Source organism: Amblyraja radiata, chromosome 7 (genome assembly GCF_010909765.2).
Source record: "Amblyraja radiata isolate CabotCenter1 chromosome 7, sAmbRad1.1.pri, whole genome shotgun sequence".
NCBI classification, from domain to species: domain Eukaryota; kingdom Metazoa; phylum Chordata; class Chondrichthyes; order Rajiformes; family Rajidae; genus Amblyraja; species Amblyraja radiata.
In genome coordinates, this window is record NC_045962.1 from 16,475,107 (window position 1) to 16,493,057 (window position 17,951).

General features: G+C 41.7%; 1 protein-coding gene across 1 annotated transcript in view; it reads left to right on the plus strand.

The window, feature by feature from the left end:
• The window catches only part of hibch (3-hydroxyisobutyryl-CoA hydrolase), a 162,344-nt gene extending 145,061 nt beyond the window's left edge, over positions 1-17,283 (plus strand). The window contains exons 12-14 of the mRNA XM_033023764.1: positions 8,522-8,641; positions 9,176-9,209; positions 17,023-17,283. Of these exons, the coding sequence (XP_032879655.1) occupies positions 8,522-8,641; positions 9,176-9,209; positions 17,023-17,138 (270 nt within the window). The 3' untranslated portion in view covers positions 17,139-17,283. The remainder of the gene's footprint in view (positions 1-8,521; positions 8,642-9,175; positions 9,210-17,022) is intronic.
• Positions 17,284-17,951: the final 668 nt, after the last annotated feature.

Consider the following 17,951-nt stretch of genomic DNA (forward strand, 5'->3'; position numbering starts at 1 on the left):
GATTATGGTAAGGGTATAGTATAGATAAAGTCTCCCAGGCTAGGATGGTCAAGAAGATTAAGATGTACAAGAGATGCAGAAGATTAAAATGCATGGGATTAACAGTGATTTAGTCATATGGATTCAGAATTGACTTACTGAAACCGAGGATTGTGGTGGAAGGACAATATTCAGGCTGGAGGTCCATGACCAGTGGAATACTGCAGAGATCTGTACCTGGACCTCTGCTGTTTGTGATTTATAATAAATCACTTGGACATAGGTATAGATAGGTTGGTTAGTAGGTTTGCAGTTGACACCAAGATTGCAGGCTTCTTGGACTTTGAGGAAGGCTGCCAAAGTTTACAGCAGGATACCTATCAGCTACAGAAATGGGCGAAGAAATGGCAGATAAAATTTAATCCAAGCAAGTGTGAGGTGTTGCACTTTTGGAGGTTGAATGTATGGGGAAAATATACAATTAATGGTATGACCCTTAACAGCATTAATGTATGGAGAGATCTTGGGGTCCAAGTCCATAACTCCCTGAAAGTGACAACACAAGTAGATAGAGTGGTAAAGAAGGCATATGGTAGGCTTGCTTTTATTGGCTAGGGCATTGAATATAAGAACCAACAAGTCGTAATGCAGCTTTACAGGTCATTGGTTAGGTCTTATTTGGAGTATTGTGTGCATTTCTGATCACCCCATTCCAGAAAGGATGTGGCGGGGTTTGGGAAAAGTGCAGAGAAGGTTTGCAGAGAGGATGCCTGGATAAGAGGGTATTTGCTGCAAGGTTGGACATACCTAGATTATTTTCTCAGGAATGCCGGATGTTGCGGGGAGACCTGATAGATGTCTCATATAAAATTATGAGAGGCATAGGGAGTGTAGACAGTCAGAACCTATTTCTCAGGATGGAAATATCAAATCCTAGAGAGCATAGCTTTAAGGTGAGAGGGGCAAAGTATAAAGGAAATGGGTGGGCAAGTTTTATTACGCGGAGAGGGTGGTGCGTGCATGGCAAATGCTGCCGAGGTGGTGGTGGAGCCCGATGTGATAGCAGCATTAAAGAGATGTTTAAATAAACATTTGGATATGAAGTTATCCAGTCTCTCCGTCCACATTGTTTGCTTATTCTGTATTTTTATTTCTATATTGAACCACTACTACGGACTGACGCTAAACTGCATTTCGTTGTACCCATACTTGTATTTGTGCAATGACATTAAAGTTGAATTGAATTGAAAAAGGGAAACGAAGGATATGTATTATATGCAGGTCATTAAAGGTTGGTCTTGGTATCAGTTTGATACTGATATTGTGGGCCGAAGGGCCTGATCCTGCACTGTACTGTTCTATGTTCTAAGTTCTGTCTGCCACGGCCTACTGGAGCTTCCGATTGCTGGCCATTTTAACTCCCACATCCTATTTCTGGATGACCCTTCTGTCCAAATGAGGCCACATGTCAACCAGAAGAACGCCACCTCATTCTGCTTGTAGCTTACAACACAATAGTATGAACTTTAAATTCTCCATATTCACCAATCTCTCTTCCCCCTCCCCTTCTGCTGCACACCCATATCTCCTATCATCCCCATCACCCTGTTCCTTTACCCACCTCGTACCACTCATCTCCCACCCCTCCTTAGTCTGGATTCCACATTTCTCTTTTACCCCCCCTTCTTACCCCTCTCTCTGTCCTCTTCCACCCTTATCTCTCCCTCTGGCTTTAGAATTCACATCACCTCTTCGTGTCTTGTCTGACACCGTTTTGTCTCCATTTCATCTCCAGCCATTGTCACTTTCTTCACCTATCTACCAATCACTCCCCCTCCCCAGTCACCCTTCACTAGCCAGGCTTTCTTCCACCCCTCTTTCCCAGCTTTCTCCACATTATCCGTCAGTCTGAGGAAGGGTCCTGACCTCTGGATTGACTGGGCTTATGTTCACTGGAATTTAGAAGGATGAGAGGATATCTTATAGAAATATATAAAATTCTTAAAGGGATTGAACAGGCAAGATGCAGGAAAAATGTTCCCGATGTTGGGGGAGTCCAGAACCAGGGGGTCACAGTTTGAGAATAAGGGGTAGGCCATTTTGGACTGAGATGAGGAAAAACTTTTTCACCCAGAGAGTTGTGAATCTGTGGAATTCTCTGCCACAGAAGGCAGTGGAGGCCAATTCACTGGATGTATTCATAAAAGAGTTAGATATAGCTCTTAGGGCTAACGGAATGAAAGGATATGGGGAGAAAGCAGGAACGGGCTACTGATTTTGGATGATCAGCTATCATGGCGGTGGTGCAGGCTTGAAGGGCCAAATGGCCTTCTCCTGCACCTATTTTCTGTGTTTCTAACCTGAAACGTTGTCTCTCCAAAACCCTCTGCAGCTGCTGCCTGACCACTGATTTTCCTCAACACTTTGTTTTATGCCAAACATTCTTCCTGTTATTTGGCATCAGCCAAATATACACTTCCAAGATGGCGCCTGCCTGCGGCGACTTTTGCAGAGCTCCGTAACATAAAAGGCTCAATTTCAACTTCCTTGTAGTAAATGCCTACTATGTTCTGTGTGCTGAAGCAAAGCAAGAATTTCATTGTCCTATACAGGGACACATGACAATAAACTCACTTGAACACTTGAACAGCCAGAAGCTGAATAGAGCAACATGGTGGGTGGTAGGAAATTGAATTTATAACTGGGATAGAGGAGAGTAGCGATGGCCTGTAGATTCCAGCACCTTTGGTGGATAAAATGTTCACTTATCCAGCGCTCAATGTTAAATGAATTTTCTCACACTTTAAGGATGAAGGAAGGTAGTGATGCTGTCAGTAGACATCTGGAAGCAGATTCTGTTTTTCTGGATGTTGTTGTACAGAGGCAGTGTGTGAAATGGGAGAGGGACAAGAATCAATATCAGAGGTCAGGGGAGACAGCAAGGCATGGAAACAACAGACACAAGGAATTGTAGATGCTGGAAACTTGAGCAAAAGCACAAAGTGCTGGAATAAACTCAACAGGTCAGGCAGCATCTCTGGAGAATGTGGATAGGCGACGTTTCAGGTTGGAACCCTTCGAGCAGTCTTTGGAGGTATTTTCTTGCTACGACTGGGTAAGAAAGAGTTGAACCAGATAAATATGGTCCCGCCCAGCCCGATGGCAGTGTGGAGGCTTTGGATAAGGAAGCTCTGGTCGACAAGGTCAAAGTTGAACAGGAAGGCAGAATGTTGGCCATCCTGCTCTTGTCGAACTAGTGCCACTTTTCTATCTTAGAGCTTTGGTTCATCATCCGCTTATTATGAAGTACATTCATTATTAAACTACTAAGCAACCATGACACGTATACTGAAGTTCAGTTTGGGGTTTGAAACTTATGAATTAGAACTGACATCTGTGGCTTTTCATGTCAATGCACTCGCTGGTCTAAAGGAACCTCTTTCCAAAGGAATTAATCTTTTGATTAGTTCCAAAGTAATATAATGTATAATGCCTGCTCTGCTCCCAATACAACACTCACTCGATAGTTGGAGTCAGAGACATGATGGAGCACAGTGCCTGCAGCAAGAGGTGCCTGCATAAATCGAGTTTATTGTCATAGACCCATGCATGGTGAGGTGCAGGTGGAATGAAAACCTTGCTTGCAGCAACTTCACTTGCACATAGAATCAAGCACACAAAAACAAATTATACATAAATTACTCAATATTCTGCAAGAGAGTAAAAAGAAAAAAGATTGCATTGATTGTTTGATTAGTACGGGTGTGGGGAGAAGGCAGGAGAATGGGGTTAGGAGGGACAGATAGATTGAATGACGGAGTAGACTTGATGGGCCGAATGGCCTAATTCTACTATCACATGATCTTATGCATAAAAAATAAAGCTTTAATGCAAAATACAATTGGAGATTTAAAAAAACTAGTTTGGGTGGTGGAAGAGATGGTCAGGAATGGTCCATCGTCGAGGTCGGATTAGGGTTGTGTGAATTGGTTCGAGAACCTGATGTTGTGGGAAAGTCTTTAAGAAGGAACTGCAGATGCTGGAAAATCGAAGGTACACAAAAATGCTGGAGAAACTCAGCGGGTGCAGCAGCATCTATGGAGCGAAGGAAATAGGCAACGTTTCGGGCCGAACCCCTTCTTCAGACTGGGAAAGTCGCTGTTTCTGAACATGGGAGTGTGCGACCTCAGGATTCTTTACCTCCTGCCTTGCCGACAGCAGAAAGAAGAGGGCATGGCCTGGGTGCTGGGGATGCTTAATGATAGATGCTGCCTTCTTGTGAGGTGAGACAGTGAGGTGTGTGGATGCCTGCAATGGTGGGGAGGGCTGTGTCTGTGATGGACCAGGCTGAGTCCACCACACTCTGCAGTGAATTGCACAGTGCAATTCCTGTGCATTGGAATTGCTGTAGCAGGCCATGTTGCAACCAAGTCAGGATATAGAGTCTATGACGAAAGAGTCTATTTTATTCTACAAAGTTATCTCCCCTCTGCCACTGCCTGGTGGGTGCATACTATTTTAATGTATTAATGCAGAAAATACATTTTGCTTTGGAATCTGTGGTCATGCTCAATTGGAAAATTACTTCGGACAGTGTACTGTTAGGAATGTTGTACTCGATTGGTAACTGAGATATCATTAATCGAAATGTAATCATGATCTTGCCAAGTTGTAACATTAAATTCAATGAATCAGTTGACTTGTCAGTTAGCAACAGCAAACTAACCACAAAAGACAATGTATTCATGTAAACGTGCATTGGTCGCTATTGTTCTTAAGCAATGAGAACATGCCTCCCACACTCGACCAGCCTCCATGTGATTCTAGCTGGCACAAGCTACAGTTTTGTGCAGTGTATCAATTAGTTGCATCGTGGTGGTACAACTCCTTTCCAAAGGAGATACAGTGCCCTCCATAATGTTTGGGACAAAGACCCATCATTTATTTATTTGCCTCTGTATTCCACAATTTGAGATTTGTAATCGAAAAAAAACACATGTGGTTAAAGTGCACATTGTCAGATTTTATTAAAGGCCATTTTTATACATTTTGATTTCATCATGTATAAATTACAACTGTTTATACATAGTCCCCCCCCCCATTTCACAGCACCAAAATATTTGAGACACATGGCTTCACAGGCGTTTGTAAATGCTCGGGTGTGTTTAAATGCCTCCTTCATGCAGGTATAAGAGAGCTCTCAGCACCTAGTCTTTCCTCCATTCTTTCCATCACCTTTGAAAACTTTTATTGCTGTTTATCAACATGAGGACCAAAGTTGTGCCAATGAAAGTCAGAAGCCATTATGGGACTGAGAACCAAGAATAAAACTGTTAGAGAAATCAGCCAAACCTTTGGCTTACTAAAATCAACTGTTTGGGACATCATTAAGAAGAAAGAGAGCACTGGTGAGGTTACTAATCGCAAAGGGACTAGCAGGCAAAGGAGGACCTCCACAGCTGATGACAGAAGAATTAATAATAATAATAATAATACATTTTATTTATGGGCGCCTTTCAAGAGTCTCAAGGACACCTTACAAAAATTTAGCAGGTAGAGGAAAAACATGTAAGGGGAATGAAATAAATAGTAGAGACATGACTAGTACACAAAGTAAAGACAGAATTCAATTCAAAACACAATATGAGGCAATTAATGCACAGATGAAAAGGGAGGGGGACGTGGGGCTAAGGATAGGCAGAGGTGAAGAGATGGTTCTTGAGGCGGGACTGGAAGATGGTGAGGGACACGGAATTGCGGATCAGTTGGGGGAGGGAGTTCCAGAGCCTGGGAGCTGAACCTGCTCCCTGAACCTGAGAGAAGGCTCTGTCCCCAAAACTGCGGAGGTTGGACTTGTGGATGGAGAGGAGACCGGCTGATGTGGATCTGAGGGACCGTGAGGGTTGGTAGGGGGAGAGGAGGTCAGTGAGATATGGGGGGGGGGGCAGATGGTGGAGGGCTTTGTAGGTGAGGATAAGGATTTTGTAGGTGATCCGGTGGGAGATGGGAATTCTCTCTATAATAAAGAAAAATCCCCAAACACCTGTCCGACAGATCAGAAACACTCTTCAGGAGTCAGGTGTGGATTTGTCAATGACCACTGTCCGCAGAAAACTTCATGAACAGAAATACAGAGGCTACACTGCAAGATGCAAACCACTGGTTAGCCACAAAAATAGGATGGCCAGGTTACAGTTTGCCAAGAAGTACTTAAAAGAGAAATCACAGTTCTGGAAAAAGGTCTTGTGCACAGATAAGACGAAGATTAACATATCAGAGTGTTGGGAAGAGAAAAGTATGGAGGAGAGAAGAAAGATCCAAAGCATACCACTTCATCTGTGAAACAGCAAGACAATGATCCCAAACAAACTGCTAAAGCAACAAAGGAGTTTTTCAAAGCTAAAAAATTGTCAAATCTTGAGTGGCCAAGTCAATCGCCAGATCTGCACCCAATTGAGCATGCCTTTTATATGCTGAAGGGAAAACTGAACGGGACTAGCCCCCAAAACAAGCATAAGCTAGAGATGGCTGCAATACAGGCCTGGCAGAGCATCACCAGAGAAGACACCCAGCAACTGGTGATGTCCATGAATCGCAAGCTTCAAGCAGTAATTGCAAGCAAAGGATATGCAAAAAAAAATAAACACGATTACTTTCATTTTCATGACATGGCTGTGTCCCAAACATTATGGTGCCCTGAAATGGGGGAGACTATGTATAAACACTGTTGTAATTTCTACATGGTAAACTCAAAATGTATAAAAGTGGCCTTTATTAAAATCTGACAATGTACACTTTAACCACATGTGATTTTTTCTATTACAAATCTCAAATTGTGGAGTACAAAGGCAAATAAATAAGTGATGGGTCTTTGTCCCAAACATTATGGAGGGCACTGTAGTCTTCACAGCACTTTCTGCTCTGCTGCCAATGTTACACTTAGTTGATGATCCAGTTTCCCGGTTGGAGCCAATTATGACAAATAGTCACCCAGCAGAAAGCAATAAATATAATCTTGTCTCTATTGCCCAGAACAAATGCCCATGTTGTAGAAGTTGAAAATAAAATTCTTCCCAGTAGCTCCTAAGTGGCAAATTGTAGCAAATCTTCTCACAGTAGACATCACTATTAAAATGTGGAGCTATAGACAGCAGTTTGTATGGGGTGGCACGGTGGCACAGCAGCAGAGTTGGTTTGATTCTCACTGCGGGTGCTGTCTCTAAAGGTTTGTACATTTTTCTGCATGTTTTCTCCGGGATCTAGTTTCCTCCCAAATTCCGAAGACGGTCCCGTTCAGAAAGTCTTTTTTTTTTATAACCACAAAGAAGGCTCCATAAACCAAAGAAGGGTCCCAACCTGAAACGTCACCTATCCATGTTCTCCAGAGATGCTGCCTGATCTGCTGAGATACTCCAGCACTTTGTCTCTTTTAAAAAAATAAAACAGCATCTACAGTTCCTTGTGCCTAACATAAACAAATGCCCAATTTCAGAAACAGGACTGTCATTCAATCTTTCTAATAGTTTAACCTTTAACCTTACGAATGATGATAATCCTGAGCATTCACACCTGGATTTCTCTTAACCTGCTGAGAAAAAATACTGCATTACAGATCATTTAAAAAAATCCTTTTTAACTTATACGATACGATAAAACTTTATTCATCCCTGGAGGGAAATTGGTCTGCCGACAGTCACATCACACAAGGTACACAAAAAAGTGAAAACAAAAGGAAAGACAATCAACTGTTGACTGGCTGCCGTGTGCACAGCGCCTTCACGGGAACAAACGAACAAACAAACAAACAAACACAGACTTATCCCCTGGACTTATCCTATGAAGTGGTTTGCATTTTGATTGGAATATTGACAATTCTATGTTATCCCATTTTCGCATCTTACATTCTCGGGCAATTTACCAAAGCTAATTAACCTACAAACCTGCACGTCTTTGGAATGTGGGAGGAAAACGGAGCACCCGGCGAAAACCCACGCGGTCACACGGCGAACTTGCAAACTCTGCACCGACAGCACCCGTGGTCAGGATTGAACCAGGTCTCTGGCTAAGCCACTGTGCCGCCACAGCTGGAATTCAATCCTGTTTCTGGCTTGATCCTCTGTCTGTGGCTATGGGGTTTCACACAGATATAAATAAAAAGATAAATAGAAATTTAAGCCAAGGAATAAAGTCAGGGAGGATCCTCTCTGCCCCTACCCCGCTTTCTCAGCTTCTTGCAGTGACCCCCACAAACAGAAGGTGAATGGTGATCTTCCCCATGAAATGTTTGACTTGGCTTGAGCGTTTATGGCAATGGTTTAAAGAACTGGTGAGGTTGCAGCTATCTCATGTCTCCTTTCTTCACAGTCGGGAATGGATTCAGAAATAAAATATGAGGTATATGATGAAGGGCTTGTGCCAAATGAATTTACCCTTTCTAACCTAAGCAAAAGTAATTTTCTCTGCAAATGGAAACTGCATTGCAATAACATTTATATTTAAACAGACATCCAGTCGTTCCATCCTTTTATCTTTTTCTGTGTAGATGTTGAAGAAAATGTCTCCGACATCCATGAAGATTACTTTTCAACAGCTTGAACAAGGAGCCAGAAAGAATTTGTCGGAAGTTTTAATTATGGAGTACAGACTTAGTCAAGCTTGTATGGTAAGATTATGTTAGTCACAAGGATTAAACCCTGATGTAACAGACAATTTGGCCACAATTCTTTATGCGTTCTTGCATTGCGCAGAAACCTATGGTGTAATAATTTAATGTCGGAGGCAGAATTGGAAATGGGTCTGGTGAATATTCATGTTCAATTTTCACAGTCAATGGAAAACAAGACATTTTTCATGTACTGACACAGGCAATTGGCCAGGAGTGTAATTGTTTTTACTCAATATAAATGTTATATTGGAAGCAGTTAATTCTGACAGTTCAGGTGATGATTTAGAAGTCATGATAGTAAAATCTTATTATAATAAGGCACAAGTGTACTTAACCCAATGATGATAGTGAAATTAGATCGCAACGTGGCACAAGTGTACTTAACACAATGATGATTTACTGAAATTTGAAGTAACTTTCCACATACTTTTGATATTTCAATGTACTACTCTAAATTAATGTAAATGTGTTAAAGAAAAAAAGTTTATTTTGCACTTTATACTTTACCTATTTATCTGTTACCTGTTGCAGAGAGGCCATGATTTCTATGAAGGTGTGCGAGCAGGTAAGCAGGCCTTTGTTGATGAATCCTTTTCATGGTGCTATAGCTTTTAAAGCAGAATGTATGTGGCTAAGTTAGATCACTCTGCTGGTCAAAATGCTGCATTCGCCCCTTGGCGCATTTTGAATGACATTTATTTTTTAAATCCGAGACTTAATTGCTGCTCTCCAGTGATCAATGTGATCTCCCTGTCACCGTTGGGACATTACAATGGCCGTTAACCAATCTTGCGTCGGGAGGAGGGGATGATAAGTCTACCAGGACTCTCACTCCAGACTGCAAGTGAAAGAACCTTTTTAAAAAGTAGATGAAGATGGGATCATCTTTGGTTATTCTGATCATACTCAAATGGCTTCTTTCGCAAAAAGAATGTTACCTGAGACAAAAATGCGCATTGCTGTTGAATCTAAATTTCATTGAGGAGATTTTGAAGTTGGCAATGGATAGAAACTTTGCAGAGGTTCACAATCAGCCCCATTGCATTTGCTGATTTTAGGCAATAACTCTTTTCTATTTTTCTGCATATCAAATGTGTACCGAGGGTATGAAAAACAAAATAGAGAAAAATCTATAAATCTGAAATAAAAACACAAGATGTAGGGAACATTCATCAGGTTCTCCAGTCTCTGTGGAGAGAACAATGGAGTGAATATTTCCGCAAGGTGTGGAAGTTAAATTGTGTAGAAAGAACCGGTTTACACCGAAGATAGACTCAAAATGAAGAAGGGTCTCGACCCGAAATGGCACCTATTCCTTTTCTCCAGAGATGCTGCCTGACCCACTGAGTTATTCCAGCATTTTGTGTCTATCTCGTGGTAGTTAAATTGTTGCATATACAGAGTTCCTGAATTCTAAAACACTAATCCAGAGATCTTCATCAAAAATCATTCCACTAATATTCCCTTGAATTATCGTGCTTTTGTGCTGCATTCTTTCAAGTTATCCACGTCAGTCATCAACAGTACATTCAGTTTACATATTAGCTGCAAATTGAGGGAGATGGGTTGGGTTATGCACAAAAAGAATTACACCACATCCAAGACATATTGAATTCAGGATGCTATCTTTCAGGGAAGAACTTTTTATTAGGAAAGTTGATGAAGACATTTGATCAAAAGGGTTCAAATGCACACTATCCAGTGAAGTAATTGACCTAAGATTTAGTTTAGTTTTACTTTAGAGATACAGCGTGGAAACAGGCCCTTCGGCCCACTGGGTCTGTGCCGACCAGCGATCACTGCATACTAACATCCTACAATTTACAATTATACCAAGCCAATTAACCTACAAACCTTTCGAGTGTGGGAGGAAATCGGATATCCCAGAGTAAACCCATGCAGGCCACAGGGAGAATGGACAAACTCCGTACAGACAAGCACCTGTAGTCAGGATCAAACCCGGGCCTCTGCCGCTGTAGGGCAGCAACTCTACCATTGCCACCCTGAAGTCTGACGTCTTGAATTTCTGGAGAAAAAGGTGACGTTTCAGGTCGATACGCTTCTTTAGTCTCGACCCGAAACATAGAGTCTAAAGAAGGGTCTCGACACGAAACATCACCCATTCCTTCTCTCCAGAGATGCTGTATGTCCCGCTGAGTTACTCCAGCATTTTATGTCAACTTTCGATTTAAACCAGCATCTGCAGTTCTTTCCTACACACCTGAAGTCTTGAAGTTGATGTTTCTAAAATTAATTGATGTGATTCTGATCTTGCATCATAAGGCTGGGACAGATTTTGCTGGAAACAGAACTGTGCAAATATACCAATCTCTAGCCCGTTTAGTAGATTAAGAGATGTCAGGGGATGCAAATATCCTGAACTGAACTCAGTCGAAAGAAGCGTCCTGACCTAAAACATTGTCAGTCCATTCTCTCCCCCGATGCTGCCTGACCTGCTGAATTCTTCCTGCACTCTATGTTTTACTCAAGATTCCAGCATCTGCACTTTTTTAATGCCTCCTGAACTTGGTAGTCAATGTATGTTGTAGTTTGATCATATGGTTACTTGCCTTTAGCCTCCCCGTTGATTTGCCTCAGCAAATTAAATCTGTTAATTATTAGCCTAAGAATAGTTTTAAACAAAGTGATAAATGTTGATGCAATGCCAATGTATCTCTCCAGCATGGAAATTAAAATGTTTAACTTCAGTAACAAGTAGATATCAGGTGAGAATGGGTCAGTTGGAAAAAGATAGTAGCTAATTAAAATTAAGCAAAAAAAATTGTTCACATCAGACTACATTTAAAAAGTATAAATGAAGATTATAAAATGATACAAAATGCTGCATAACTCAACAGGTCAGGCAGCATCTCTTGAGAACATGGATAGGTGATGTTTCATGTCAAAACCCTTCTTCAGATTCTTGGAGGTCGTGGTACTTTCATTAGCAAGACGTTTTAATGTAAAATCATTAGTGTGCTTTAGGCTTAAAGGACCTGTCCCACTTAGGCGACTTTTTAGGCGAGTGCAGGAGACTCTGCTGCTCGCCTAAAACATGATCGCCACATGTTTGCTGATGGTCTCTGGTGAGTCTCCTTCATGGTCGCGAGGAGTTCCTGCATTCTGGGAACAAGTCGCGGCCTCAGTATGGCCGGCGCAAATTTTTCAACATGTTGAAAATTTTTCTGTGACCAAAAATTGGCCGCCATGGAGAAAATCGATACTTTTGTAGTCGCTTGTGCAGTTATAGTGGGGTCGCCATGTACTTATGGGTAGTCGTAGGTAGTTTTATTTAATCACCTTTGCTGACCAGGCATTTTCATTGGCTCATTGGGGGAAAAAAACGTAAGCACGAGTTTTCAGAACGAAGGATAACCGACCGGTAATGTTAAATGCCCACCGAACTTCACAGCTGTGTATCTCTGGCTTATTAAAAGTTGTCTGGCTTCTTAAAAGTGTCTCCACTCCTCCCACCCTTCTCCCCTTCCCCCTCTTTTAAAGGACTTACCGTACACTGTGCTAGCCGTCTTAACATTCTTGCCATAGAGGGAGTACAGAGAAGGTTCACCAGACTGATTCCTGGGATGTCAGGACTTTCATATGAAGAAAGACTGGATAGACTCGGTTTGTACTCGCTAGAATGTAGAAGATTGAGGGGGGATCTTATAGAAACGTACAAAATTCTTAAGGGGTTGGACAGGCTAGATGCAGGAAGATTGTTCCCGATGTTGGGGAAGTCCAGATCAAGGGGTCACAGTTTAAGGATAAGGGGGAAATCTTTTAGGACCGAGATGAGGAAAACATTTTTCACACAGAGAGTGGTGAATCTCTGGAATTCTCTCCCGCAGAAGGTAGTTGAGGCCAGTTCATTGGCTTTATTTAAGAGGGAGTTAGATGTGGCCCTTGTGGCTAAAGGGATCAGGGGGTATGGAGAGAAGGCAGGTACAGGATACTGAGTTGGATGATCAGCCATGATCATATTGAATGGCGGTGCAGGCTCAAAGGGCCGAATGGCCTACTCCTGCACCTATTTTCTATGTTTCTAACCTTCCTGTTCATCGCGGTGTGTGTCTGTGTCACCTTGGCTTTGCACCGTGTGAATTTTAGACAACACTCCCCCCGCTTGCCCTGGTCCCCGCCTTTGAGATGTGTTTGTGTGTGTGTGTTCCACTCTGACAGTCGCCGTTCCAGTTCCCGGTTTTTCAGGCGAGTGCAGTCCGCTGAAAAATCGCCTAAGTGGGACAGGCCCGTTACTACTGAAATGGACAATTGTAAAATGTTGACTGCAGATGTTATATTGTCCACCCCGCACTACTGACTCCACCTAAATTACAAAATGAACTTTAAAATATAATACAGCTGAGTTACAAACACGATGAACAAACTTTCAGTTTAATGGAAGAATGGATATTAATTTTCAAAAAGTCCCTAAATATAAACAGAAAGTGCTGGAGATGCTAAACAGGTCAGACAGCATTTGTGGAGGGAGAAAAGAAGATATTATTTGTTTTAAATAAATAAATCTTTTATGAGAAGACAGTGTCTTTCTTGTTTCTGTTTCTCTCCACAAATGCTGTCTGACCTGCTGAGTATATATAGCATTCTCTGTTTTTATTTCAAGACATCTGCAGTTTTACTTTTGCTTCGATATTGTGTTTTTGATATCTTTCTTTTGAAAAAAAAGGTAACAAGATTATATAGGAAATAAATGCAGATGTTGGTTTATACCGAAGATAGACACAAAATGCTGGAGTAACAGCGCGACAGGCAGCATCTGGAGAGAAGGAATGGGTGACATTTCAGGTCGAGACCCTTCTTCAGACTGTAACCTGGCAGAATTTCAAATTCAGTTTGAGAGTGAAGATTGCGGGAGAGTAAGGGTGGAGGGTGGGGGGTGTGGTTAGTGGAAGATGACCTAAAATTAGAGGATTCAATATTCATACAATTGGATTATAGGCTACCCAAACAGAATATAAGGTGCTGTTCCTCCAGTTTGCTTGTGGCCTCATTCTGGCAATGGAGGAGGCCCAGGACGAAAGGGCAGTGTGGAAATGAGAAGGGGAGATGAGATGGCTACCAGCTAGGAGATCCAGTAGACCTTGATGAACCGGGTGCAAGTGTTCAGTAACTTGTACTCAGGAAATAAACTATAGAGCAAGGCAGTAGATTAGCAGTAGCAGACATTTAAGGAGATGCAGTAAAACTCTGATAATCTGCCAACTCATTTGCTTGGAAATCCTGATGGCTCAGCATCTGGCTGTCTCGGTCCAGTTTCCTGTGGGGTTTTTTAATCTCACTGGGACCTACTTCCTGAAATGTCTTCAAGCTTTCTGAATCCTGTTTCCCCTATCCATACTCGTTTGAACCTAACTGGTATCTTGTTTCCTGCGCCCACTTTAAGATCACCAGGGCAGCATTGCCCATATGCTTTGAATTCACTGAGGCCTTGTTTCCCCTGCTTCCTTTAAACTCACCATGGCCACGTTTCCCCACACTCTATATAAACAGAACATTGCCCCATTTCCTGCTCTCCTTATAAACTCGCAGCAGCTCCATCTCCCATGATTGCTTTGAACACATTGGGTTCGTAGGAAAACTTATCGTATTACTGTGCAACCACTAAAAAAATATTGAATGGAAGTGTGTAGGGGTATTAATAAAAGTCACATACAATAGTCTGGAAGATTTGCTGGTCAGGCATCTCCAGGGCCCCAAGGATATTGGATTATCAGTTCATGTACTTCATAAATCTCAGCAGAGATACCTTAGAGAAAGAAAAAAAATATGAGAAAGATGTACAATCAATAGCTATCTAAGGAGTGTTAAGAGTGGTATTAAATTCAAAGAAAAAAACATTAGCGGTGAGCCAGAAGATTGGAATTTTTCATACAACAAAGTATACAACGAAGCAGAAGAAAATCATAGTGAGAGAAGTAGTAATAATAATAATACACTTTATTGTCATTGTAAATACAACGACATTTCAGGCGCACTGCCTGAGCGGAGATCCAACGTAACAGATAAATAATAACGACAATGGAAACAACAAAAACGGCAAGAAAACGTCGTCAGAACGTGCAATATTTCACAATATAGTGTTGGGGCAGTATAAAATATTGGCTATGGGGGCTGTGTGTTCAGTGCCGTGTTTAGAGTGGTGATGGCCTTGGGGTAGAAACTGTTCGTTAAACTTGTGGTGTGTGATTTGATGGACCTGTAATGCTTTCCTGAGGGCAGAAGGGCAAACAAGTGATGTGCGGGATGAAATGAGTCCTTTAGGATGCCTGATGCCTTCCGCAGGCAACGAGAGCTATAGATCTCTTCCAGGGCAGGCAGGTAGGTGTGTGTTGGTGATCTTCTGGGCTGTATTGATGACTCTCTGCAGAGCCTTCTTGTCAGCTGCTGAACCGTTGCCATCCCATACCAGGATGCCATGTTTCAGGACACTCTCTATGGAGCAACGGTAGAATGACACTAGCAGCTGTTGTGGCAAGTTGACTTTCCTTAGTGACCTTAGGAAGTAAAGCCATTACTTAAAGTCAGAGCATAACCTAGCAAATGGTAGGCACTTTTAGAGGTATACGGAAAGAAAGGGAGCAGGTGAATGCCAAGACTATGTTTTCTCTAGTGGGGTATATTGAATCACGGGGCATAGTTCAAAGTAATAAGTGGTTCGCGTAAAACATGATGAAGAGGAATTCCTCCCCCGATGGTCTGGTTTTCTGGAAGACAATGATTAGATGCCACATAAAAGGTTACTGCATAGAGAAGATCAGCGTTAAGGCCTCACCTATTTACAATCTGCCTCAAGGATATGGATGAAGGCAATGAGTATAGAATAGACAATATATCTGTTCATCTCACAAACAAAGGTGGGCTAGCAAATTGTAAGAAGACAAAAAAGTGTGCAAAGGGACATTGATAGGCTAAATGTGTAGGTAAGATATTGGCAGATGGAGCATAATGTGGAAAAATGTGATGTCATCCACATTGGAAGAAAGAATGGAAAAGTAAATTATGATTTTAAAAGAGTGAGTCTACAAAATGTTGTATGAAACACAGAAGGTTAGCATGCTGGTAAAGTAAGTCATTCGGAAGTGTTGGCTTTTATTGCACAGGATATAGAGTTTAAACGTAGAGGTTTTGAAGCAACCTTACAAGATGTTGGTGAGACCACATCTGGACAACTGTGCAGTTTTGGTATCGATATTTAAGGAATGATATATTTGTATTGAAGGCATTGCAGAGAAGGATCCCTGGGTTAATTCCTTGGATAAAAGGATTGATGAATGAAGAACAAAATATGATTTACTAAATATATAAAATTCTGACGAGGGTTTTGAGCGGGTGGATGCTGAGAGGATATTTTTTTCCTTGTTGGGGGGGCATCTAGAACTATGGGACAGTTTCAGAATTAGGAATGACAATTATAAAGAATGGGTGGGTGAAGAGGAATTCGTCCCATGGGGGTCCCTGGACTTCTCTACCCCATAGTATTGTGATGGTGCAGACGTTAAATATTTCATGGCAGAGATTGACATTTAAACTGTAGAAAGTTGAGCAGTATGGAGTGAGAGCAGCAAAGTGGTGCTGAGGCAAAGATTGGATAAGCTATTACCCTATTGAATGCAGGGGAAAGCTCAGGGGATGGATTAGGCTCTTGCTTCTTATTTTCTTCAATCCATATGCCGTTCAATTTTATCTGTGGAGTGATTTATTTTAATAGTCATTGTCTCTTTTTATTACATGACCCTTGGTGACCTGCAGTTACTCACTGCTGTTAACAGAGGGGTATGATTGGAATTGTTAGGGGGCTCTGCTGGAATAATAAGCCAGTTTGGTGTTAGGTGCACTGATGCAAATCTCTGAAGGAACCAAGAGGAAGGTTAGAGACCTTGGGAGTAGCTCAGATGGGAGCCAGGGACAGTAATTAGGAAGATGCAAGACAACCTGGGAGCAGGTCAGATGATCTGGAGGAATCTGCAATTTCATAACATTAATAGTTAGGGCCTTATGCACTTCAGACATGTATCGGAGCCGATGTAATCACAACTAAAGAGCAGAGGTGCAAGATTAATAGTCAGTGAGATACTTGAATAGTACCATTGTTAGAGTTCTTGCAGCAACTAACCACTACAGTGGTTACTGTCACATAACCAACAATAGCAACCAGATAGACACTTTAAATTGTAATATTGTGCTGGTCGTAGTAATAAGGAATGCCTCGGACTAGTGGTGTAGCTACATTAAAATGTAACATAAAATGCATTTTTTTATCATTCTTATTTTGCATTGTATTCCCATAGTTGCCTGATTCCAAAATAACCACAAGTATCTTTATATTATTTGGGAATAACTTTCCTCATCTGTCCTAACAGTGCTGATCGACAAGGATCAAAGCCCAAAGTGGAAGCCTGCAACTCTGGAGGAGGTGACAGAGGGCTACCTGAGCAGTTGCTTTAAGTCACTTGGAGCCAAAGAACTCAAGTTTTGAATGTATGAATGGACTGAGTATTTAAAATGAAAATGTTTCAAGGTCTCATGGATGTTTGCTGTTCTCTTCAAGCTTATGGGTAAATTATGTATTTGTCTGGTGAAAAATTTGTAACACAAGTATAATAAATGAGGGAACACTGAAATTGTGTTTTTTATTTGGGGGGAGGGGAGAATCCACGAATAAATAACAACAGTTTATACTTGTACAAAACTGATATAATCGGCTACCGAGAAATTATATAATAATAACTTTAATAATAATAATAACTTTATTTATAAAGCACTTTAAACAACCGCAGTTGCCACAAAGTGCTGTACATGAGAACTCATGGACAAAAAGTTATTACAAACCATTAAAAACCGTAAAACGAAGGACTAAAAAACAGTAAAAATTAAAAGACATTAAAAGCACTAAGAACAGGAGCAATGTCTCAGCCAGTGTCGAAAGCCAGAGAATAAAAATGAGTTTTTAGGGAGGATTTGAAGATGGACAGTGAGGGGGCCTGTCTGATGTGCAACGGCAAGGTGTTCCAGAGTGCCGGAGCAGCAACAGAAAAGGCTCTATCCCCTCTGAGCTTCCGCTTAGACCTCGGTACCTCAAGGAGCAGCTGATCAGCTGACCTGAGGCACCGGGCAGGAGCATATAGGTGGAGCAGCTCAGAGAGGTAAGGCGGGGCGAGCCCATTCAACGATTTGAAAACAAATAAAATAATTTTAAAATGAACTCGAAAGTGCACTGGGAGCCAGTGAAGGGAGGCCAAAATTGGCGTAATGTGCTCCCTCTTTCGAGTTCCGGTTAAAAGGCGAGCGG